This window comes from Coregonus clupeaformis, chromosome 30 (assembly GCF_020615455.1).
Source record: "Coregonus clupeaformis isolate EN_2021a chromosome 30, ASM2061545v1, whole genome shotgun sequence".
Taxonomy (NCBI): Eukaryota; Metazoa; Chordata; class Actinopteri; order Salmoniformes; family Salmonidae; genus Coregonus; species Coregonus clupeaformis.
In genome coordinates, this window is record NC_059221.1 from 3597710 (window position 1) to 3623104 (window position 25395).

At 44.2% G+C, this 25395-nt stretch overlaps 1 protein-coding gene across 3 annotated transcripts in view; it reads left to right on the forward strand.

Moving 5' to 3' along the window:
* LOC121545496 (helicase ARIP4) overlaps positions 1 to 25395 on the forward strand; it is an 87264-nt gene that overhangs the window by 43068 nt on the left and 18801 nt on the right. For all 3 annotated transcript variants that reach the window (XM_041856058.2, XM_041856059.2, XM_041856060.2), the window contains 5 exons: positions 9035 to 9278; positions 10762 to 10898; positions 17643 to 17780; positions 22464 to 22690; positions 24572 to 24754. In XM_041856058.2, the coding sequence (XP_041711992.2) occupies positions 9035 to 9278; positions 10762 to 10898; positions 17643 to 17780; positions 22464 to 22690; positions 24572 to 24754 (929 nt within the window). The remainder of the gene's footprint in view (positions 1 to 9034; positions 9279 to 10761; positions 10899 to 17642; positions 17781 to 22463; positions 22691 to 24571; positions 24755 to 25395) is intronic.

Sequence of the window (25395 nt, forward strand, 5' to 3'; positions counted from 1 at the left end):
AAGTAGGCATTCAGCCAGGACGGGTTGTGTCAGCTCTCCGCTCCAGACCTCCAGTCCGCCTCCACAGTCCGGTACGGCCCGTTCCTGCTCCCCGCACCAAGACAGTGGTGCGCGTCGTCAGCCATGTCCGGCCCGTTCCTGCTCCCCGCACCAAGCCAGTGGTGCGCGTCGTCAGCCCGGTCCGGCCCGTTCCTGCTCCCCGCACCAAGCCAGTGGTGCGCGTCGTCAGCCTGGTCCGGCCCGTTCCTGCTCCCCGCACCAGGCCAGTGGTGCTGCGTCGTCAACCGGTCCGGCCCGTTCCTGCTCCCGCACCAAGCCAGTGGTGCGTGTGTCCAGTCCGGCACGGCCCGTGCCTGTTTCACCAGTGCCTGGTCCGGCACCGGTCAACTGCTCCACTCCGGAGCCAGAGCAATCCGCTCCATCGGGGTCCGGTCCAACTCCAGTCAGCGGATCCACTCCGGAGCCAGAGAAATCCGCTCCACCGGGGTCCAGTCCAGCTCCGGTCAGCTGCTCCACTCCGGAGCCAGAGCAATACGCTCCACCGGGGTCCGGTCCAACTCCTGTCAGCGGATCCACTCCGGAGCCAGCGCAATCCGATCCACCGTCGTCGGGTCCAGCTCCAGTCAGCGGTGCCAGTCCAGACCCAGACGTCAGCCCCTCTCCAGGTTCGGGGTCTCCCACACCAGGGTCCAGACAGGGCTTGGTACTTCGTGGGAGGAAGGAGAGGGGAAGCAGCGCGCCGACGTCCAGACCAGACCAGGGGCGCAACAGGGAGGTGGAGAGAAAGTGGTGGTCACGCCCGGAGCCGGATCCGCCTCCGAGGCGGAATGCCCACCCGGCCCCTACCCTGTTATGTTTTTGTGGCGCGGTCGGAGTCCGCACCTTTGGGGGGGGGTACTGTCACGCCCTGACTCAGGGGACGTTGATTTGTTGAGTCAGGGTGTGTATATTCCGTGTTATGTTGTGTTTTTCTATGTTTAGTTCTAGATCGTTTAAATCTATGTTGGCCAGGGTGGTTCCCAATCAGAGGCAGCTGTAGCTCGTTGTCTCTGATTGGGGACCATACTTAGGCAGCCTGTTGGCACCAATTAGTTTGTGGGATCTTGTTCTGTATAGGTTTGTTTGGTGTAACCTTAAGACTTCACGTTTCGTTTGTTTGTTGTTTTGTCGTGTGTTCAGTACTTTAATAAAATGTACGCTTATCACGCTGTGCCTTGGTTCACCCAATCCTTAAACGATCGTGACAATGTCAGAATAATAGTAGAGTGATTTTTTTTCAGCTTTTATTTCTTTCATCACATTCCCAGTGGGTCAGAAGTTTACATACACTCAATTAGTATTTGGTAGCATTGCCTTTAAATTGTTTAACTTGAGTCAAACGTTTCGGGTAGCCTTCCAAAAGCTACCCACAATAAGTTGGGTGAATTTTGGCCCATTTCTCCTGACAGAGTAGGCCTCCTTGCTTGCACACGCTTTTTCAGTTCTGCACACACATTTTCTATAGGATTGAGGTCAGGGCTTTGTGATGGCCACTCCAATACCTTGACTTTGTTGTCCTTAAGCAATTTTGCCACAACTTTGGAAGCATGCTTGGGGTCATTGTCTATTTGGAAGACCCATTTGCGACCAAGCTTTAACTTCCTGACTGATGTCTTGAGATGTACCAGACTTGTGGAGGTCTACACATTTTTTTCTGAGGTCTTGGCTGATTTTCTTTTGATTTTCCCATGATGTCAAGCAAAGAGGCACTGAGTTTGAAGGTAGGCCTTGAAATACATCCACAGGTACACCTCCAATTGACTCAAATTATGTCAATTAGCCTATCAGAAGCTTCTAAAGCCATGACATCACTTTCTGGAATTTTCCAAGCTGTTTAAAGGCACAGTCAATTTAGTGTATGTAAACTTCTGACCCACTGGAATTGTGATGCAGTGAATTATTAGTGAAATAATCTGTCTGTAAATAATGGTTGGAAAAATTACTTGTGTCATGCACCGATTTGCCAAAACAATAGTTTGTTAACAATAAATGTGTGGAGTGGTTGAAAAATGAGTTTTAATGACTCCAACCTAAGTGTATGTAAACTTCTGACTTCAACTGTATAGGACAGGCAGCCAGGAAACGGGTTCTCTGAAACTTGCACTCATGCGATTCATGGACCTGGATCAGACTTGGTACCAGTGTTGCATGTCCACTCCACTCAGATTACATGGATTCTGAGAGCTTTGAACAGTGTTTCACAACTGAGTCCTCACATATTTGATCTATACCAACACCAACATTCAGTGGCTTGGTGACGAGTTGAATCAGGTGTGCTGGTGGTGGAATAGATCAAGTAGGCAATGTGAAACGACTGGGTTAAGGAACACTGTGTTTGAAAGTGCATTGGAGAAGAGAAAGTGAATTAACTCTTTCCAGATAAGTCATTGTCTGAGTGGAACAGGGAGACCATGATGACCTCAAACCATAGTTGTCGTTTACCAGTCAGTTCCTCTTCCTCTTGTTGTCATGGCGCCCCCGGTATTCATCAGGGCACACTGCCTCTCTCCCCAGACCTGTGCCCACCAGCCTGTCCCGGCCAAATTGGTAATTGTCTGCCTTTGGTACTCAGTACTACGCACATGCTGATTCTCTGTCGTAGGAATGGCATGACACTAGCTAGCGCTGCCTGTAAAGCAGCGTTACATAAACAACCAGGCTAGCATATCACGGTTGTGGAACCCTGTGGCTTTCTGAAGGCGCCCCCCCCCCAGCCCCAGCCCCTACCCTACACCCCTCCCATCCCATATACCCCAGAAGAAGCAGTCAGTCTGCCACAGAGAGAGGGAGGGGAGAGGAGAGGAGAGGAGAGGAGGAGGAGTGGGCCAGTGGAGGACTGCTGCTTATGTAAATGTCAGGCTCCTTCAGGAAGCACAGTATGCATACAAGTCATGATTGTGAAAGAGCAGGAAGTGAAAACATGGACTGCAGTCTCCATGCTTCTGGAAATAATTAGGACAGGAAGTTGATGGGTAGTCAGTGTGTCGTCGCTGTGGTGGCCTTTGTGTGTTTCCCAGGCTTATGTAATATAGTCTTTGTTGTGAGTATTGCTACAGTGTCGCGCAGATGCCACCTCCCCTTTATCTCACTGGCTATTATGATTGGACGACTGCCAAGGCTTGCTGTTTTGTAAAGTGTCGTTGTCACAGAGCTAGTCCACTCCCTCTCTGCCTGCCAGAAACCAGGGGAGTGTGTGTGTGTGTGTGTGTGTGTGTGTGTGTGTTTTTTTGTTCACTACCATTCGGGAAGGAGTTTTTGGTTTCCGGGGTCTTGGCTTTGGGGAATGGAACCTTCTTTTGGTTATGTAACAGTGGGTTGTGTAACATAATCGTGTCCCCACTGTCTAGTGGTATGGTGCTGACGTTCTCCTCAACTCTCCTGGTCCTAGGCACCTATAACAGTAGAAATCCATGATCGCTTGACGATATACATTCAGTTTATTAGGTACACCAATCTAGTACTGGGTCGGACCTTCCTTTGCCTCCAGAACAGCCTGAATTCTTTGGGGCATGGATTTTACAAGGTTTCGGAAACATTCCACAGGGATGTTGGTCCATGCTGATGCGATGGCATCATGCAGTTGCTGCAGATTGGACGGCGGTACATTCATACTGCGAACAGCTGTTCTATCTCATCCCGAAGATGCTCTATTGGGTTTGGCCAGCAACAATGTTCAGATGTGCTGTGGCGTTCAATCGTTGCTCAGTTGGTATAAAGGGACCTAACTTGTGCCAGAAAAACATTCCTCACACCAGTTCACCGCCACCAGCCTGTACCGTTGACACCAGGCAGGATGGGTCCATGGGCTCATGCTACTTATGTAAAATCCTGACTCTGCCATCAGCATGACGCAGCAGGAACCGGGATTCGTCGCACCAGGCAATGTTTTTCCACTCCTCAATTGTCCAGTGTTGGTGATCGCGTGCCCACTGGAGCCGGTTCTTCTTGTTTTTAGCTGATAGGAGTGGAATCCTGTGTGGTCGTCTGCTGCAATACCCCATCCGTGACAAGGATCGATGAGTTGTGCCTTCCGAGATGCCGTTCTGCACACCACTGTTGTACTGCGCTGTTATTTGTCTGTTTGTTTTCCACATGACTCACTGTGTGTAGGAGCGATCCATTTTCATGAACGGGGTGGTGTACCTAATAAACTGATTGCTGCTGTTAAAATTATTTTTGGGATGCTGGCTAGCTTAACTTGGCCTGATGAGGCTTTGGTCTACATCAGGGATGGACAACTTTGATGGGGGTGGGGGCCACAAAAAATCTGAACTGCGCATGAGGGGCCACAGTGGCTCGCTGGCCTGCATACCCACATCCATAACCACACATGCAGTCAGAGCCGTCCCTAGCCTTTTGGGGGCCCTAAGTGAAATTCACTCATTTTGTAGTTTTACAGCAAATTTCCTGATCTTCTACACATTTTGCCAAATCTGAGTGAGAGTGACTTGCAAAAGGTTCAACCATGATTACTACAAGTTTAGATAGATAGCTGGCTAGACTAATTGACCAATCAAAAAATGTTTTGCTGACATGGGCTAATGGAGTGACTCACATAACAAGAGAAACTGCTGATTCACAACCAAATTTCGTAATTGCGCCTTGTGCTTTCTACTATTCTAATTCTCAACAGTAAGTTGACACCTCGACTGAGTTACTAAAAATATATTAGTAAAATTACAAATAATTGTTTTTGTGGGGGTATTGATCCGCGGGCCTACAAAAAGGGCTGCCAGCTGCCCATCCCTGGTCTACATGGTAAAGCCTAAAAATAACCTACACTAAACTACCGTCCCACATCACCCCATGGTTTTGTCTTGGGGGGGGGGGGGTTCTTGAGGATCTTGATAATCAAAGCTGACCTAGCTATTAATAGGCTTAGTGCCTGCTGTTGCATAAGGGTCAGAGTTTTTTCCACTAGTAAGGGAGTTATTTCTGGAACTAAAACCAGGAGGACAAGCTAATGAATTACCCTTTCGTCCCATACATAGCGATGTGTGACTGTGTGTTCGATTCCCCCCCACTTCCTAGAAGTGCATTCTGATCCTTCCCTCTCTATCACTGAAGAACATTCTCTCTCTCTTACCCCCCTGTTCAAGTCAATCCCCCCTTTCTCTCTGAGTGTACTGTAAACTGTGCTCTGTCTGTGCTGCATGGGTGTGAATCATCAGAAGGAATTGTGCATTTCAGGAATCTGTTATGTAACTGTGCTTTAAGGTAGTGGGGACTGGGAGGGAGGGAGAGCAAGACTGGGAAGGGGAGGAGTGGGGGCGACCCTGGGACGAGTTGGTAGAGCATGGCGCTTGCAACGCCAGGGTTGTGAGTTCGATTCCCACTGGGGACCAGTATGAAAAAGTATGAAAGTATGACTGATGAACTGCCTGGCAATTAGCAAAGGGTTTGCTTCCTACAGAAAGATCACTTTAGGCTATGTTGCGTCCCAGAGAGAAAAATGATGTCTGGAATTGTACCGCGGCTGTAACGGAGGGACAAAGTCCAGAAATACAACATATACACAGCCTTTCGACAACCTTCTGGATTACATCATGTATCCCTTTTAAAATGTGTTGAATACCTCTGTATTATATATCTTGTTAAATTGGTTTGTATAACCAATATGACAGAGGTCACAATGGGATATAAAAGCTAATGGAACTAAATTCAGAGCAAAATAGGTCATTTTGTAGATTAGGTTAGTCGAAGAGAGGGCGTTTTATGTCATTTGCTTTTCAACTCTCACCAGCAGCCTCTGTCTGCATTATATAAATTACTTTTCTTCCTGTTTTGCCTATTCTCATTTTTTATTGTATTTTTATTTTTTTTACGTTAGCCTGTTTTAGTCGGAGGCTTTCCTGGCTGGGTTTTCCTGAAGGTGTCACCTTGTTCCCTATATAGTGCACTACTTCAAAAGCATATAGGGAACAAGGTGCCATTTTGGACACACCCTCAGTGAAATGTAACAAGCTCCAGGTGTTCCTGCCTCACCACTCTGCCCTTGGAGTCTGGTTCTGAGATAGAGTAGTCTGGCTGGACTGGACCAAACTTGGCCCAGGATGGATGTTCTGTCCTGACTGATGTGCTGTTGGGTCAGTCTGGGTTCAAAGGGTTGGCTATGCTAATGGCTGTCAGTGTGGAGCAGTGATGTTTTCCTGGTTGAGAAGAATTGTGTATGTGGATCTGAGCAGGTCAGGACAATACAGGACTGGGTCAGGCTTGGGTGACAAGCTGGGCTTATAGGTAAAAGAGCCATATACAGTCATGGTCAAAAGTTTTGAGAATGACAAGTATTGGTCTTCACAAAGTTTGCTGCTTCAGTGTTATGAGATATTTCTGTCAGATGTTACTATGGTATACTGAAGTATAATTACAAGCATTCCATAACTGTCAAAGGCTTTTATTGACAATTACATTAAGTTTATGCAAAGAGTCAATATTTGCTGATTCAAATGATTTTTGTCTCACCCATTTACACACACAATACCCCATAATGACAAAGTGAAAACATGTTTTTAGAAATTACCAAAAAAATGAAATACAGAGATATCTCATTTACATAAATATTCACACCCCTTTGCTATAACACTCCAAATTGAGCTCCGGTGCATCCAATTTCCTTCGATCATCATTGATGTAACTACAACATGATTGGAGTCCGCCTGTGGCCAATTCAATTGTTTGGACATTATTTAAAAATTAACACACCTGTCTATAGAAGGTCCCACAATTGACAGTGCATGTCAGAGCAGAAACTATACCATGAAGTCCAAGGAACTGTTCCTAGTTCTCCGAGAATTGTGATGAGGCATACAGTACCAGTCAAAAGTTTGGACACACCTACTCATTCAAGGGTTTTTCTTTATTTTTACTATTTTCTACATTGTAGAATAATAGTGAAGACATCAAAACTATGAAATAACACATATGGAATCATGTAGTAACCAAAGAAGTGTTAAACAAATCAAAATATATTTGAGATTCTTCAAAGTAGCCACCCTTTGCCTTAATGACAGCTTTGCACACTCTTGGCATTCTCTCAACCAGCTTTATGAGGTAGTCACCTGGAATGCATTTCAATTAACAGGTGTGCCTTGTTAAAAGTTAATTTGTGGAATTTCTTTCCTTCTTAATGCGTTTGAGCCAATCAGTTGTGTTGTGACAAGGTAGGGGTGGTATACAGAAGATAGCCCTATTTGGTAAAAGACCAAGTCCATTTTATGGCAAGAACAGCTCAAATAAGCAAAGAGAAATGACAGTCCATCATTACTTTAAGACATGAAGGTCAGTCAATCTGGATAATTTGGACTTTGAAGAGTTTATTCAAGTGCAGTCGCAAAAACCATCAACCGCTATGATGAAACTGGCTCTCATGAGGACCGCCACAGGAAACGAAGACCCAGAGTTACCTCTGCTGCAGAGGATAAGTTCATTAGAGTTAACTGCACCTCAGATTGCAGCCCAAATAAATGCTTCACAGAGTTCAAGTAACAGACACATCTCAACATCAACTGTTCAGAGGAGACTGTGTGAATCAAAACATACCTCCAGGCTGTGTAAGGGCTATTCTACCAAGAAGGAGAGTGATGGTGCTGCATCAGATGACCTGGCCTCCACAATCACCCAACCTCAACCCAATTGAGATGGTTTGGGATGAGTTGGACCGCAGAGTGAAGGAAAAGCAGCCAACAAGTGCTAAGCATATGTGGGAACTCCTTCAAGACTGTTGGAAAAGCATTCCTCATGAAGCTGGTTGAGAGAATGCCAAGAGTGCAAAGCTGTCATCAAGGCAAAGGGTGGCTACTTTGAATAATTTCAAATATAAAATATATTTTGATTTGTTGAACACTTTTTTGGTTACTACATGATTCCCTATGTGTTATTTCATAGTTTTCATGTCTTCACTATTATTCTACAATGTAAAAAACAAACAAAAATAAAACGAATGAGTAGGTGTCTAAACTTTTGACTGGTAATGTATGTCTGGGGAAGGGTATAAAACAATTTCTGGAGTGTTGAAGGTTTCCGAGATGTGCTAAACTGATACGGACATTCTCAAAGCTGTAATTGCCGCCAAATATGCTTTTACAAAATATGGACTCGGGTGTGAATACTTATGTAAAAAATTTGCTAAAATATATTTCATCCATTTTTTATTCAGGCTGTAACAAAACTAAATGTGGAACAAGTCAAGGGGTATGAATATATGACTTTGGGTTAGGTGGGGCTGGGTTGAGCTGTATTGGGTTTGATTGATTATGTCAGTGTTGGCTACAATGTGACAGTGGAGATGTATGTGGATCATACTGAGAGGGCTGTTTATGTGGGCCGTAACCTTGGTTTCCTCCTCAACCTTGTTAGTCACTCTGTCCAGCCGCATGGAGCGCCAGAAACACCTGCCCATAGCCTCTTAACTTAGCCCCTTCACATAGCCACTGTGGTCATGGTTTCAGAAGCTTTCCATATTTATTAGCACTTACATAAGCACCCCAGTCCAGTGTGTCTCCAGTCTGGAGGCAGGGAAGAAGGCAGGGCCAGACAGGTTTGTATCCAACTCTGGCCCAGTCACTCCCTCTTAACTACAAAAAATGTGTGTCTCAATGGATCTTTTATATCAATACCTCTGGGTCTGTTTTTTTTTTACTGTTCTCGAATCAGGCTTTACCCCTCCTTCAGTGATGGTGCAATCCATGCCTGTTATATACAACTCCAGTCCTCGAGTACCCACAACAGTACACATTTTTATTGTAGCCCTGGACATGCACACCTGATTCAACTTGTCAAGTAATCATCAGCTCCTCATTGAGTTGAATCGGGTATTTTTTGTCCAGGGCTACAACAAAAATGTGTGCTGTTGGGCGTACTCAAGGACTGGAGTTGGGAACCACTGATATACAGCATACCTTTATAGGTATTTAATCAACATTTATTTTAATTGATTTATGTTTTGTATACCAATAATAACAACCTCCCCTCCCTCCCTCCCTCTCTCTCTCTACAGACCAGCCTCATAGCGCTCCCTTCAGCTCGGAGAATGAAGCGCAGGGAGGGGACTCAGCGGGATGGCAGTGCACCCCCCCATCTACCTCAGACTCGGGGGAGACGCCGTCCCACCCCTCAACGCAGCTCCACTCTCGACCGTCCTCACGGCCTGAGAGCCAAATCCCCTCGCGGTCCCTGAGTGGAACCAAGAAGAGGTCCCACTCCCACTCCAACAAACCCGCACACATGAGGAGGAACATCCGGTATGACCCCTGACCTCTAACAACAACCAAACTCACAGATATAGAGAACATCTAATATAGGCCCTTAACCAGCTTCAAAGATGCAATGAATGGTGATATTTAACCATTAATTCCCTAACTCTTTATCATCTATCCATACAGCACACGTAGTGTATCTTCATCTGTGTTCTCTAGCATTATCTAGCGTTCTGTCTTGCGCGGTCCTCTGTAGCTCAATTGGTAGAGCACGTCGCTTGTAACGCCAGGGTAGTGGGTTCGATCCCCGGGACCACCCATACGTAAAAATTTATGCGCACATGACTGTAAGTCGCTTTGGATAAAAGCGTCTGCTAAATGGCATATTATTATTATATTATTGATTTTCCCTAGGAAGGGCTCACTATGAATGCTCTAAGTATTACTATGAATGCTCTGTATTACTCAACCTTGCTGCCCTGAGTTGGATTATTTCCCCAGTGTTTATTACAGTATTACACTTCTCACTCACACACACACACACGCGCGCAGAGAAGCATACACTATGTGGACACCCCTTCAAATTAGTGGATTTGGCTATTTCAGCCGTTGCTGACAAGTGTATAAAATGGAGCACACCGCCATGCAATCTCCATAGACAAACATTGGAAGTTGAATGGCCCCTTCTGAAGAGCTCAGTGACTTTCAACATGGCACCATCATAGGATGCCACCTTTCCAACAAGTCAGTTTGTCAAAATAAAGCTGCCCCGGTCAACTCTAAGTGCTGTTATTGTGAAGTGGAAACATCTATGAGCAACAACATCTAGGAGCAACACTCACTACCAAGTTCCAAACTGCTGCTGGAAGCCACGTCAACTCAAGAACTGTTCGTCGGGAGCTTCATGAAACGGCTTTCCATGGCCGAGCAGCTGCACACAAGCCTAAGATCACCATGCGCAATGCCAAGCGTCGGCTGGAGTGGTATAAAGCTCGCCGCCTTTGGACTCTGGAGCAGTGGAAACATGTTCTCTGGAGTGATGAATCACACTTCACCATCTGGCAGTCCGACACATGGATCTGGGTTTGGTGGATGCCAGGAGAACGCTACCTGCCCGAATGCATAGTGCCAACTGTAAATTTTGGTGGAGGAGGAAAAATGGTCTGGGGCTGTTTTTCATGGTTCGGGCTGTTTCAACATCTAGTGGAAAGTCTTCCCAGAAGAGTGGAGACTGTTATAGCAGCAAAGGGGGGACCAACTCCATATTAATGCCCATAATTTTGGAATGAGATGTTCGACGAGCAGGTGTCCACATACATTTGGCCATGTAGTGTATTACACACATACATACACACACACATACATAGATACATAGACACACACACAAATGAACACATACAGCATTAGTAATGTATATCCCCATGCGATCTGGCTCGGTCTAGTCAGTCTGTTGGCCCTATAACAGAGATGGATGCCTGGTGCCTATTCTGAGCTCTCTCTTCTCCCTCTATCCCTCTCTGTGATGTAGAAAGCTACTGAGGGAGCACCAGTTAGAGGTGGTGACCAAAGCTGCCAAGCAGGAGGAGCTGGAGAGGCTGCGGAGGCTGGAACAGCAGAGGAAGGAAGGGCACTTCCCTGTGCCCCTGCTACCCGAGTACACACCAGGTGAGGATATACACAAACACACACGTAATTGATAGCTGGAGTGTCTAATCAGAAATATTTTTGTCTTGAAATACTATTCTCTTGAAATATAATATTATCTTAGGATCATTATAGAAGATACAAGGCCTGGCATTTGATAAAGTACGACTAGAATGTATACAGTGGGGAGAACAAGTATTTGATACACTGCCGATTTTGCAGGTTTTCCTACTTACAAAGCATGTAGAGGTCTGTAAAATCCAGAAAATCACATTGTATGATTTTTAAGTAATTAATTTGCATTTTATTGCATGACATAAGTATTTGATCACCTACCAACCAGTAAGAATTCCAACTCTCACAGACCTGTTAGTTTTTCTTTAAGAACCCTCCTGTTCTCCACTCATTACCTGTATTAACTGCACCTGCTTGAACTCGTTACCTGTATAAAAGACACCTGTCCACACACTCAATCAAACAGACTCCAACCTCTCCACAATGGCCAAGACCAGAGAGCTGTGTAAGGACATCAGGGATAAAATTGTAGACCTGCACAAGGCTGGGATGGGCTACAGGACAATAGGCAAGCAGCTTGGTGAGAAGGAAACAACTGTTGGCGCAATTATTAGAAAATGGAAGAAGTTCAAGATGACGGTCAATCACCCTCGGTCTGGGGCTCCATGCAAGATCTCACCTCGTGGGGCATCAATGATCATGAGGAAGGTGAGGGATCAGCCCAGAACTACACGGCAGGACCTGGTCAATGACCTGAAGAGAGCTGGGACCACAGTCTCAAAGAAAACGATTAGTAACACACTACGCCGTCATGGATTAAAATCCTGCAGCGCACGCAAGGTCCCCCTGCTCAAGCCAGCGCATGTCCAGGCCCGTCTGAAGTTTGCCAATGACCATCTGGATGATCCAGAGGAGGAATGGGAGAAGGTCATGTGGTCTGATGAGACAAAAATAGAGCTTTTTGGTCTAAACTCCACTCGCTGTGTTTGGAGGAAGAAGAAGGATGAGTACAACCCCAAGAACACCATCCCAACCGTGAAGCATGGAGATGGAAACATCATTCTTTGGGGATGCTTTTCTGCAAAGGGGACAGGACGACTGCACCGTATTGAGGGGAGGATGGATGGGGCCATGTATCGCGAGATCTTGGCCAACAACCTCCTTCCCTCAGTAAGAGCATTGAAGATGGGTCCTGGCTGGGTCTTCCAGCATGACAACGACCCGAAACACACAGCCAGGGCAACAAAGTAGTGGCTCCGTAAGAAGCATCTCAAGGTCCTGGAGTGGACTAGCCAGTCTCCAGACCTGAACCCAATAGAAAATCTTTGGAGGGAGCTGAAAGTACGTATTGCCCAGCGACAGCCCCGAAACCTGAAGGATCTGGAGAAGGTCTGTATGGAGGAGTGGGCCAAAATCCCTGCTGCAGTGTGTGCAAACCTGGTCAAGACCTACAGGAAACATATGATCTCTGTAATTGCAAACAAAGGTTTCTGTACCAAATATTAAGTTCAGATTTTCTGATGTATCAAATACTTATGTCATGCAATAAAATGCAAATGAATTACTTAAAAATCATACAATGTGATTTTCTGGATTTTTGTTTTAGATTCCGTCTCTCACAGTTGAAGTGTACCTATGATAAAAATTACAGACCTCTACATGCTTTGTAAGTAGGAAAACCTGCAAAATCGGCAGTGTATCAAATACTTGTTCTCCCCACTGTATATAAATGCCTGGATTACTTTAATTTCGGCGAATCTCTTATACAATGGGTTAAAGTTATGTACAGCAACCCCAGGTGTAAAATAGTAAATAATGGTTACTTCTCAAAGTATTGAGCTTTTAAGAGGAGTAAAACAAGGCTGTCGTTTGTCTCCATATCTATTTATTATGGCCATTGAAATGTTAGCTATTAAAATTAGATCCAACAAGAACATCAAGAGGTTAGAAATCCAGGGGATAAAAACAAACGTGTCAATGTATGCCGATGACTCAAGTTCTTTTCTTAAGTCCGCAATCTGGATCCCTGCACAGTCTAATTGAAGACCTTGATCACTTTTCTTGCCTCTCTGGACTAAAACCTAATTATGACAAGTGTGCCATATTACATATTGGGTCGTTAAAAGACAGTGTTTACACTACCTTGTAGTTTACCAATAAAATGGGCGGATGGTGAAGTTGACATACTTGTTATTCATATCTCAAAAAATATAAATGAATTTACCGCAATCAATTTCAATAGAAAGTTTGCAAAAAATAGATAAGATTCTGCAACCATGGAGAGGAAATACTTGTCTATTTATGGCAAAATCACATTGATTAACTATTTGGTCCTATCACAGTTTACTTGCTTACTAATGGCGCTGCCTACTCCAGACAACTAGTTTTTTTTAAATCATATGAGCAAAAAATATTTCATTTTATTTGGAATGCTAAGCCAGACAAAATTAAATGTGCCTATTTATATAATGAATATGAGTTTGAGGGGCTAAAATTATTAAATATTAAAGCAGGTCTCTTATTAAATAAAATCGTCACTCATACATCAATTATACTTAAACCCATAATGGTTCTCCAGTAGATTATTAAGAAAGGCTCATCCTTTGTTTATAAATGGCCTTTCTGCCTTTATACAGATTACAACTTCTCATTTCCGACTAATTGAAAATACGATTTTGCTTAAAGTATGGCCCTTTCTTAAACAAGCCATACAAAGCTGGTTACAATTTCACTGTTATCCTCCAGAAAATAAATAATAAATATTACAACAAATATTATAGTTAAACTCAAATATACGCCTTAATTTAAAAAATGTTATTTATGGAAAAAATGTTTTATTATATTTATTAATGATATTATGAATAGAAACGGTGGAGTTATGTCACATATGCAGCTATCGAAAATATATGGGAATGTCTGCTCAATCCAAATTTATAACCAACTGATTGCAGCATTAGGCAAGTGTAAAAGTGAGAAGGTAGGGAACTTGTTTGTCTGCCATATATTAAAGATACAAATTGGGTGAAAAGAATGGGCATAAATAGAAAACTATACCAGTTTCATTTGAGGACAAAAATGTTGACAGCTGCGCCAGACAGGTTGCAAAATAAATGTGAAGAGATTTTCGATGTACCGATTCCATGGCACATGGTTTATGAACTGATACAAAAAACAACAGTTGATTCAACACTTGAAGTTTTTCAATTTTTCAAATTATTATACAAAATTATTGCCACCAACAGAATGCTATATATATTAGGCATACAACAATCTCAGCTCTGTAAATTTTGCTGCGAAGAGACAGACTCACTAGATCATTTATTCTGGTATTGCCGCTATGTAGCTTGTTTCTGGTCACAGGTTCAGGAATGGTTAAAAAAATCACAACATTCACTTAAAATGTACCTTACAAATAGCAGTGTTGGGTGATTTGGAAAGACATAGTCAATAAATAATATAATAATACTTGTAGGAAAGGTTTTCATCTTTAGCTCACAATCTGTGGATACTATACGATTAGAAAGGTTCAAAATGTATGTAAAACATCACAGTACAATTGAAAAATACACTACCAGTCAAAGGTTTGGACACACCTACTCGTTCAAGGGTTTTTCTTTATTTTTACAATTTTTTATATTGTAGAATAATAGTGAAGACATCAGAACTATGAAATAACACATATGGAATCATGTAGTAAACAAAAAAGTGTTAAACAAATCAAAATATATTTTGTATTTGAGATTCTTCAAATAGCTACCCTTTGCCTTGATGACAGCTTTGCACACTCTTGGCATTCTCTCAACCAGCTTCACCTGGAATGCTTTTCCAAAAGTCTTGAAGTTCCCACATATGCTGACCACTTGTTGGCTGCTTTTCCTTCACACTGCGGTCCGACTCATCCCAAACCATCTCAATTGGGTTGAGGTCGGGGGATTGTGGAGGCCAGGTCATCTGATGCAGCACTCCATCACTCTCCTTATTGGTCAAATAGCCCTTACACAGCCTGGAGGTGTGTTGGGTCATTGTACTGTTGAAAAACAAATGATAGTCCCACTAAGCCCAAACCAGATGGGATGGCGTATCGCTGCAGAATGCTGTGGTAGCCATGCTGGTTAAGTGTGCCTTGAATTCTAAATCAATCACAGACAGTGTCACCAGCAAAGCACCCCCACACCATAGCACCTCCATGCTTTACGGTGGTAACCACACATGCGGAGATCATCCGTTCACCCACACCGCGTCTCACAAAGACACGGCGGTTGGAACCAAAAATCTCCAATTTGTACTCCAGACCAAAGGACACATTTCCACCGGTCTAATGTCTATTGCTCGTGTTTCTTGGACCAAGCAGGTCTCTTCTTCTTATTGGTGTCCTTTAGGAGTGGTTTCTTCGCAGCAATTCGACCATGAAGGCCTGATTCACACAGTCCCCTCTGAACAGTTGATGTTGAGTTACTTGAACTCTGAAGCGTTTATTTGGGAAGCAATTTCTGAGGCTGGTAACTCTAATGAACTTATCTTCTGCAGCAGAGGTAACTATGGGTCTTCCATTCCTGTGGCGGTCCTCATGAGAGCCAGTTTCATCATAGCGATTTATGGTTTTTGTGACTGCACTTGAAGAAACTTTCAAAGTTCTTGACATTTTCCGTATTGACTGACCTTCATGTCTTAAAGTAATGATGGACTGTCGTTTCTCTTTGCTTATTTGAGTTGTTCTTGCCATAATATGGACTTTTACCAAATAGGGCTATCTTCTGTGTCCAAACTTTTGACTGGTAGTGTATATGGCACATGGAAACCAAACGAGGGTGGTCTATGGTTATAGGTGGGATGGGCTGAGAGTGGCTGAGGGGTGGGATTAAAGACCTTATGTTCAGTAATGTATAATTGTTATGTGATTGCTGTATATAAAAGTACAATGTATATGTAAAATGTATTTGTGGCAGAAAAGCTGTAAAAATAAATAAATATGTATATGTATGTATGTATATGTGTATATACACTGCTCAAAAAAATAAAGGGAACACTAAAATAACACATCCTAGATCTGAATGAATAAAATAATCTTATTAAATACTTTTTTCTTTACATAGTTGAATGTGCTGACAACAAAATCAAACAAAAATGATCAATGGAAATCAAATTTATAAACCTATGGAGGTCTGGATTTGGAGTCGCACTCAAAATTAAAGTGGAAAACCACACTACAGGCTGATCCAACTTTGATGTAATGTCCTTAAAACAAGTCAAAATGAGGCTCAGTAGTGTGTGTGGCCTCCACGTGCCTGTATGACCTCCCTACAACGCCTGGGCATGCTCCTGATGAGGTGGCGGATGGTCTCCTGAGGGATCTCCTCCCAGACCTGGACTAAAGCATCCGCCAACTCCTGGACGGTCTGTGGTGCAACGTGGCATTGGTGGATGGAGCAAGACATGATGTCCCAGATGTGCTCAATTGGATTCAGGTCTGGGGAACGGGCGGGCCAGTCCATAGTATCAATGCCTTCCTCTTGCAGGAACTGCTGACACACTCCAGCCACATGAGGTCTAGCATTGTCTTGCATTAGGAGGAACCCAGGGCCAACCGCACCAGCATATGGTCTCACAAGGGGTCTGAGGATCTCATCTCTGTACCTAATGGCAGTCAGGCTACCTCTGGCGAGCACATGGAGGGCTGTGCGGCCCCCCAAAGAAATGCCACCCCACACCATGACTGACCCACCGCCAAACCGGTCATGCTGGAGGATGTTGCAGGCAGCAGAACGTTCTCCACGGCGTCTCCAGACTCTGTCACGTCTGTTACGTGCTCAGTGTGAACCTGCTTTCATCTGTGAAGAGCACAGGGCGCCAGTGGCGAATTTTCCAATCTTGGTGTTCTCTGGCAAATGCCAAACGTCCTGCACGGTGTTGGCCTGTAAGCACAACCCCCACCTGTGGACGTCGGGCCCTCATACCACCCTCGTGGAGTCTGTTTCTGACCGTTTGAGCAGACACATGCACATTTGTGGCCTGCTGGAGGTCATTTTGCAGGGCTCTGGCAGTGCTCCTCCTGCTCCTCCTTGCACAAAGGCGGAGGTAGCGGTCCTGCTGCTGGGTTGTTGCCCTCCTACGGCCTCCTCCACGTCTCCTGATGTACTGGCCTGTCTCCTGGTAGCGCCTCCATGCTCTGGACACTACGCTGACAGACACAGCAAACCTTCTTGCCACAGCTCGCATTGATGTGCCATCCTGGATGAGCTGCACTACCTGAGCCACTTGTGTGGGTTGTAGACTCCGTCTCATGCTACCACTAGAGTGAAAACACCGCCAGCATTCAAAAGTGACCAAAACATCAGCCAGGAAGCATAGGAACTGAGAAGTGGTCTGTGGTCACCACCTGCAGAACCACTCCTTTATTGGGGGTGTCTTGCTAATTGCCTATAATTTCCACCTGTTGTCTATTCCATTTGCACAACAGCATGTGAAATGTATTGTCAATCAGTGTTGCTTCCTAAGTGGACAGTTTGATTTCACAGAAGTGTGATTGACTTGGAGTTACATTGTGTTGTTTAAGTGTTCCCTTAATTATTTTGAGCAGTGTGTGTGTATATATATATATATGTGTGTCCTCCGAAGAGGGGGTTGGTTGATGGGTTAATACATTTAAGAAATCACACACCAAAAAATATATCATAATAGAATGAATTCACTCGTTGATACTTAACACACTCAGGTGATTAACTACTGCGTCTCTCCCTCTGTCCCCTCCAGGAGATCTGTCTCAGAGTGTGTCTGCTAGTGTGGCCAAACAGGACCATGTGATCTGCCTGGACACCAGTAACAGCAGCACTAACATCAGAGAAGATGACTCCAAAGCTCTGGTCCCAGAAGCACACGCCCCCAAAGAAGGTGAGACTCCAGTCACTATGAGACGCTGTTTAGTATCCCTCATCAAGCTAGAGAAGCCCCAGGGTCTGTCACACATTACATATTATTATACATTATATTACACATGTTAACTGAGACTGATTGTGGTCCTCCTGTGCTGATCTAGGATCAGGTCCCCTGTCCATTTTATCTTATTCATTATGATCTAAAAGGCCAAAATGATCCTAGATCAGAACTCCTACGCTTTTAATACCTGCCCTGGTTGTGCAATACTGAGGAACTCTGCTCCAGTCATTCTTAGATGTCCATCAACAACATTCGGCCAGTGATCTTTATGAATTTGGCATGTTATCAGATGACTCTGAGAGACTCCCTTAGAATAGCCAAGTCACACTGTAGTTAATAGAACATAAAAATATTTCTATTGAAATCAAGGGTCCCACACCAAACATGGATCCTGAACCACTGATGGATTTAGAACGTCAAGACTGCCATGCTTTATATGCTTGGTGATGTTATGACCTATTTCTCTGTTCCAATGTCAGTCTCATATTACCTTTGAACACCAGGTGTTGTAAATGGGATCAAATGTGGGTCAGATACTTACTGTAGGTCAAGTAAGGGGAATGGTCTCGCTGCAGTGTACTTTATGAAAGTATTTCATGAAAAGTTATCCAAATTACATCATGGGGTACGTACGGACTGGGGTGTGCTGTATAGGGCTGTTGCGGTGAACGTATTACCACCACACCGGCGGTCACGAGTCATGAAGGCAGTCAAATTCCACTTTTTTTTACATTTTAGTCATTTTAGCAGACGCTCTTATCCAGAGCGACTTAGTTAGTGAGTGCATACATTTTCATACTGGCCCCCCGTGGGAAACGAACCCACAACCCTGGCGTTGCAAGCGCCATGCTCTACCAACTGAGCTACAGTTTAGTCACGGTAATTAGGCTTCTCCACACTCTGATGCTGCTGCTGGTCATTAGTAGCCTACCAAACTTGCTAACTGCCTGGTACTCAGTGCTCTATTGTCCCTCTAATCACTCTGACATCAGTGCAAATGTATTCGAAAATCTAATCAAACACTTAATGAGAGCCCATGAGCTCATGTTGCGCAACATTTCTATAGGCTATGGAATTGCGGGAGAAAACAGAGTGATGGCGGCTAATAAAAAGAAGAGGATCCCATCAGCTTTCTATAGGCTAGGCCTACTATATTTATTTCTCAACTTTCCTAATATTAAACACATTGCTTATATTTACAACAGGAGTATAGCCTACCTGGCTGGCATGAAAATAAACCACGGGGAAAAGTGTCCTCCATTCGCTATTTAAGTGCGTAGATAACATGTATTTTTTCCACTGTCCCTGTTTCAATACAGTTGCATAATAATGGTCCATTCTAAATCAAAACAAATGTCACACATATATTATTTTGTGTAAAGACAAGATTAAATCAAGAATAGTCTGATGGGTGACAGTATTAGCCTATCACTTGTGAATTATATATTATCACTTGTGAATGATGCCCAGCATAAGAAACAATGCCTTTTTTTTGCGACTTGTTCGAATCATAGTCGCACACCTCATGTAGCCTAGCCCATAGGCCTATATGTTTTAATAAGGTTTGTATCACAACTAAAGTGGCCAAATAACGTCTTAAAATTAAGCACATGAATCTGCCTTAAAAGGGGTGTAGGGCCTAACTGGCATATATAAGCAGCGCGTGAGTTTCAAGTTTGGGGAAGATAATTTTCACCATAAAAATACACCTTTATAATAAAAGCATTACATGCATAATTGCATTTGCGGTCACTTTAGATAATGGTGTTTTCCTCTAATGGAACATTCGCGCTTATAGCCTACTACCATGTGCGCATTGCAGCGCTTATAATGTGAAGAAATAGCCTAATAGTGTATCAGCATTTTAAGCTAAACGTTCTGATCTGTTGCGTCAGCCACATTGCATAAAACATGTTTTTTGATGCTAGTGGTTGTATTAATTTGGTATCTATCGCATCCCACAACTGTCCCAGACTATGTTTTGAATATTTATTTCTCGCACAGAATAGAATAGATCGACTTTTGTACTATGGGGGATAATAGATTGACATAGGCTAGTGCTTTTGCTGTTCGTTAGGCGCAGTTACGTCCCGGATATGTCTGTAGCCATTAAACCCCTACAACTCATCCAGAATGCCGCAGCCCGTCTGGTGTTCAACCTTCCCAAGTTCTCTCACGTCACCCCGCTCCTCCGCACACTCCACTGGCTTCCAGTTGAAGCTCGCATCTTTTACAAGACCATGGTGCTTGCCTATGGAGCTGTGAGGGGATCGGCACCTCTGTACCTTCAGGCTCTGATCAGTCCCTACATCCAAACGAGGGCATTGCGTTCATCCACCTCTGGCCTGCTGGCTCCCCTTCCTCTGCGGAAGCATAGTTCCCGCTCAGCCCAGTCAAAACTGTTCGCTGCTCTGGCACCCCAATGGTGGAACAAGCTCCCTCACGACGCCAGGACAGCGGAGTCACTCACCACCTTCCGGAGACATTTGAAACCCCACCTCTTTAAGGAATACCTGGGATAGGATAAAGTAATCCTTCTACCCCCCTCCCCCTTAAAAAAAGAAAAAAAAAAGAAGATATTGTAAAGTGGTTATCCCACTGGCTATAGGGTGAATGCACCTATTTGTAAGTCGCTTTGGATAAGAGCGTCTGCTAAATGACGTAAATGTAAATGTAATGTAAATGTAGCCTGTGAGAAAGACCCGATCACGTGACAGAGCTGTGTGAGTGAGAGAGGCTTTGGATTGCGCAGCACACTCAGGGAGAAGGGCACAACGCAGCACTCATGGCCACAAAAGGCATGGATTTTTTTAGGGTGCATTACGGCCACAAAGGGGATGCCGCGGTGAAATTCGAGGCATTATCAAGTGCTTGTCAAATGGTGAATGAGAGACTATTGGAGTGTGTACAGCCTGTGCAAAAAACAAAGCAGAGCTCATGCCTTTCAAGCGACTTTTTTCAAATCATCATTAGTCTCATCATGCAGCCTTACAATGTATTAAAAATCAAAACATATAGCCCAACGTTTGTAGAACAACTACAGTTACATTAATAACTCTAAATTAAGCATATAGGGGTACCTATTTCTTTGTTAACCGCTCAACACAGAATAGCCGCATGTGTGCACTCCCTCAAATCGTTTGGAGAAAATATTTATATTTTATTCAGCTTTGTTCAATTGTATTCTTCATACTATAAAATAATGCCACGGAGTTATAAGCAAATCTTGTCTGCTAAATGAACTAGTGTAGCCCACAGCCATTTGGCATAGCCACATCAGGACCTAACGTAAGGACAACTCAGAGTATGCTATTCTGTCCTTCTGAAATAGACTACATTTTCATCATATTATGCTTCTTCAGACCTGTCTAAAATAAATAATGGATTCATTGTGAAGGTTTAGACTATATTACATGGATTTATTAGACTTTTTTAAATGTCTTGTAGGCTATGTGTGGAAGCCAGGAGATGCTAAATGTGTTTATGTTAATTAACGGTCAATTGCCGTGAGACTGGCAGTTATTTGCTTGACAATCACCGGCTGACGAAATTTCGTGACCTCCACAGCCCTTGTGCTGTACCCGACTGGCTCTGAGCAGTTGTCTGAGCTAGATCGGCTGTGCTAGAGCAGGAGAGTGGCTACAGTATAGAACTAAGCTCTGGTGGGTACATCATGTGTTTTTCCTCCACTGGTCATGACTCCCACAAACACACACACACACACACACAAACAAACTCTCTCTGTGTGTGTCACTTACTCACACACACACACGTATGCACCCATACGCGCGTGCGCACACACTCTCATTTATTCACACATACACACACCTGTCTGTTTGTGGGCATAGATCCACACTGAACAGATCCATTCCCAGTTAAACCCCCTTCCAACCCACCTGGCGTTTTTGGGTCCTGGGTGAGAGGGTAGGCAATTAAGGCGACAATGTCTGGAATGGAAGTGGGTCTATGGAGAAAATGGCTGGTTAATGCCAGCCCCAGCCTCAGCCAGCTTCCAGCCTAGGCAGTGTGGTGACATTTCTGCCCAGGGTTATGTAAACCCATCTCCCACCACTATAATCCATCTTGCATAAGCACCCATTCACTAGACTTACATAAGCCCGCTCTCTATCGCCCTCTCCTCCCCTCCTCCCTCCTCTAGGCCACATCTGTAGTTCAAAAAACGGCACAAGTTTATTGAACTTATCACTTAATTTAGATGACGTGGGGACCCATTTAGATGTTTTTTTGCTATTTGAAACCAGTCCAGGGAGGAACTTTTTTGAAGATTTGTTTGCCTGAAGATACTAAGACAAACATGACGCCAGAAAAAAATTACATTCATTTTATAGAATTTGTGAAAACACATGTCCTCATTTAGAGATAAATTGTGTTATTGAAACACTTATTATTGAGTTATTGAAACTAATGAAATGTATGATATTGTATTTGTTTAGGCAATATTGTGTAACATAATGGTAGAAAATGATTGTTTTGATCAACAGGCAGCCACACAATGCAATTGAAACATATTGGTATTACGTAGATATATTAAATGTTTCTCCATTTCCATCTACATCCATCTAGCTCTTCTAACATAAACACCTTGTCCTCCTTTCCTTTTTCCTTTCTCAACCATAGACGTGATCGAGCTGAGCTCAGGCGAGGAGGACGCCCTCCAGATCAGAGGCAAGTCCACCAATGAGGAGGAGGAGGAGCGGTCGGAGGAGGCCAGCGGCGCCCACGTCAACGACGCTGTGAACCAACCGGACGCCCTGGGGCGTGTCTTGGTCAACCTGAACCACCCTGCTGAGGAGGCAGACCTGTTCCTCTCCCCTCAACTGGCCCGGGCCGTCAAACCTCACCAGGTATGGATTCCCTCAGTAGAATATCAAGTAGGCTTGGGCGGTATATACCGTATACCGGGGTATTTAGAAATAGCCACGGGATGGTTTTTCCAATACCGTTGAAACTATTTTTTTTGACGTTTTTCCAATACATTTTAATATTTGTAACAATTTTGTAAGTAAATACCTGCAGTCAACTTGTGCAATGAGTTAGGGGATGAAGCATATCGCGTTCTTATTTCACCTGTCACATTATTGTACAACGGGGGAAAGCAGGGGCAGGTGTGTCCAGCTGTGTATTGACAGGGGTCACGTTTTATATTGAGTCAACAGTGTTTTTTTGCTTCAATAGAGTGACAAGGGATGTGCAACTATAGTTTTCCTTCACAGAAAATACATTAGTGCAACACATTCAGCATTAAATAGCTTAATTTTTATTAGATGACAACAGAAGTGCAACGCTATTTGGCTGGCAACCACACAAGTAAATTAGCTTAAAATGAATAAGCAAAGTATTTTTTGCAAAAACTATGCATGGCCATCATATTTCTAATGTTTAGGGCTATCATATAATTTTTTTTGCCAGCTACATTTCCTAATGTTTTGCTTAAAGTTAATCTTTCATTTTACTGGAGAAAAGTTTGCTGGCTACACCGAGAGAAGTACCGGAGAAAAGTAGCTACATCAGTCAGAGGGCTGTCAGCTGATAGAACGCATACAACGGTCGCCAGGTGTACGGTGTTTCCTCTGACACATTGGTGCGGCTGGCTTCCGGGTTAAGCGGGCAGTGTGTCAAGAAGCAGTGCGGCTTGGCAGGGTCGTGTTTCGGAGGACGCATGGCTCTCGACCTTCGCCTCTCCCGAGTCCGTACGGGAGTTGCAGCGATGGGACAAGACTGTAACTACCAATTGTATATCATGAAAAAGGGGTAAAAAGTGTACAAGAAATAAAGACATGCTGCTGGAGAGCCAGTACTGCATGTGTCAAAACTTTGTTCATTTGCACAATGTCTCTCTTTCACATTTGTTTGTAAATTTCCAAACTCACCAAAAATGACATTCGGTAGCTCCTACCTATATATGCATAACTTTATGAGCTGGATTGCCTGTCTTTGCAATTTGTTTATTTTCATTTGCGCTCGTTAGCATATTTAGCTACCAGCCTCCATGGAAATGTGCTATTACTTGTGCAAATGTTATTACCATCATGATAATAGACTCCCAATGGGCTTTTTTGTGTTTTTTGGCACCCCCTTGTATACTAAGCCGGTAATACCGTAAATCCCAGGGTGAGAAAAGGACGGTATGACGATATGAAAGTCGGGATACCGCCCAGCCCTAATATCAAGCCTATCAAACAGTTTTCTCTTCATACGTAATCAATCTACCAACCATGAGTTAAACATTTTACATTACATTTTTTACATTTTAGTCATTTAGCAGACGCTCTTATCCAGAGCGACTTACAGGAGCAATTAGGGTTAAGTGCCTTGCTCTAGGGCACATCAACAGATTTTTCACCTAGTCGGCTCAGGGATTAGAACCAGCGACTTCGGTTACTGGCACAACGCTCTTAACCACTAAGCTACCTGCCGCCCCTCACCAGGTACCACTGACTCAATAGGGACATGGATTCTCTTGTTAGCACAGGCAGCCTAGCAGTTAATATAGGGCCAGTTTCCCAGATCCGTATTAAGCCTAAAAAGCACTTTAAATTAAGATTTTCTGTCTCTGCCAAACCCCATAGAGCCCATGGAGACAGCCATGGTATACAATGCAGTCAAACAAATATAACAATTAACAGCCTTATCAATCTGCTAAGGATCTCACTACTTCTGTCTCTCTCTCCCTCCCTTCCTCATTTCTTTTCTCTTCCTTTTCTCCCCCTCTCTATCTCTGTCAGATCGGTGGGATCCGGTTCCTGTATGATAACCTGGTGGAGTCTCTGGAGAGGTTTAAGCGCAGCAGTGGCTTCGGCTGTATCCTTGCCCACAGCATGGGCCTGGGCAAGACCCTGCAGGTCATCTCCTTTATAGACATCCTGCTTAAACACACGCAGGCCCACACCGTGCTCGCCATCGTTCCTGTAAGTGTCTGTGTGTACTCTGTTCTCTCTTTATAATAATAATATAATAATAATAATAATAATAATATGCCATTTAGCAGACGCTTTTATCCAAAGCGACTTACAGTCATGTGTGCATACATTTTTACGTATGGGTGGTCCCGGGGATCGAACCCACTACCCTGGCGTTACAAGCGCCATGCTCTACCAATTGAGCTACATTCTCTATTCTGTTTGTACATACTGGACGTGTACATACTGGACGTAACGCAATGGGGGTGTGTGAATCTAGCTTGTAATCTCTTGACTGAGGTAATTTACTTTCTCTCTCTCTCTCTCTACCTCTACCTGTCTCTCTACCCCTCTCTCGCTTTCTCTCTCTACCTCGCGCGCTCTCTCTACCTCGCGCTCGCTCCCTCTACCTCACGCTCGCTCTCTCTACCTCGCGCTCGCTCTCTCTACCTCGCGCTCGCTCTCTCTACCTCGCGCTCGCTCTCTCTACCTCGCGCTCGCTCTCTCTACCTCGCGCTCGCTCTCTCTACCTCGCGCTCGCTCTCTCTACCTCGCGCTCGCTCTCTCTCTACCTCGCGCTCGCTCTCTCTACCTCGCGCTCGCCTCTCTCTACCTCGCGCTCGCTCTCTCTACCTCGCGCTCGCTCTCTC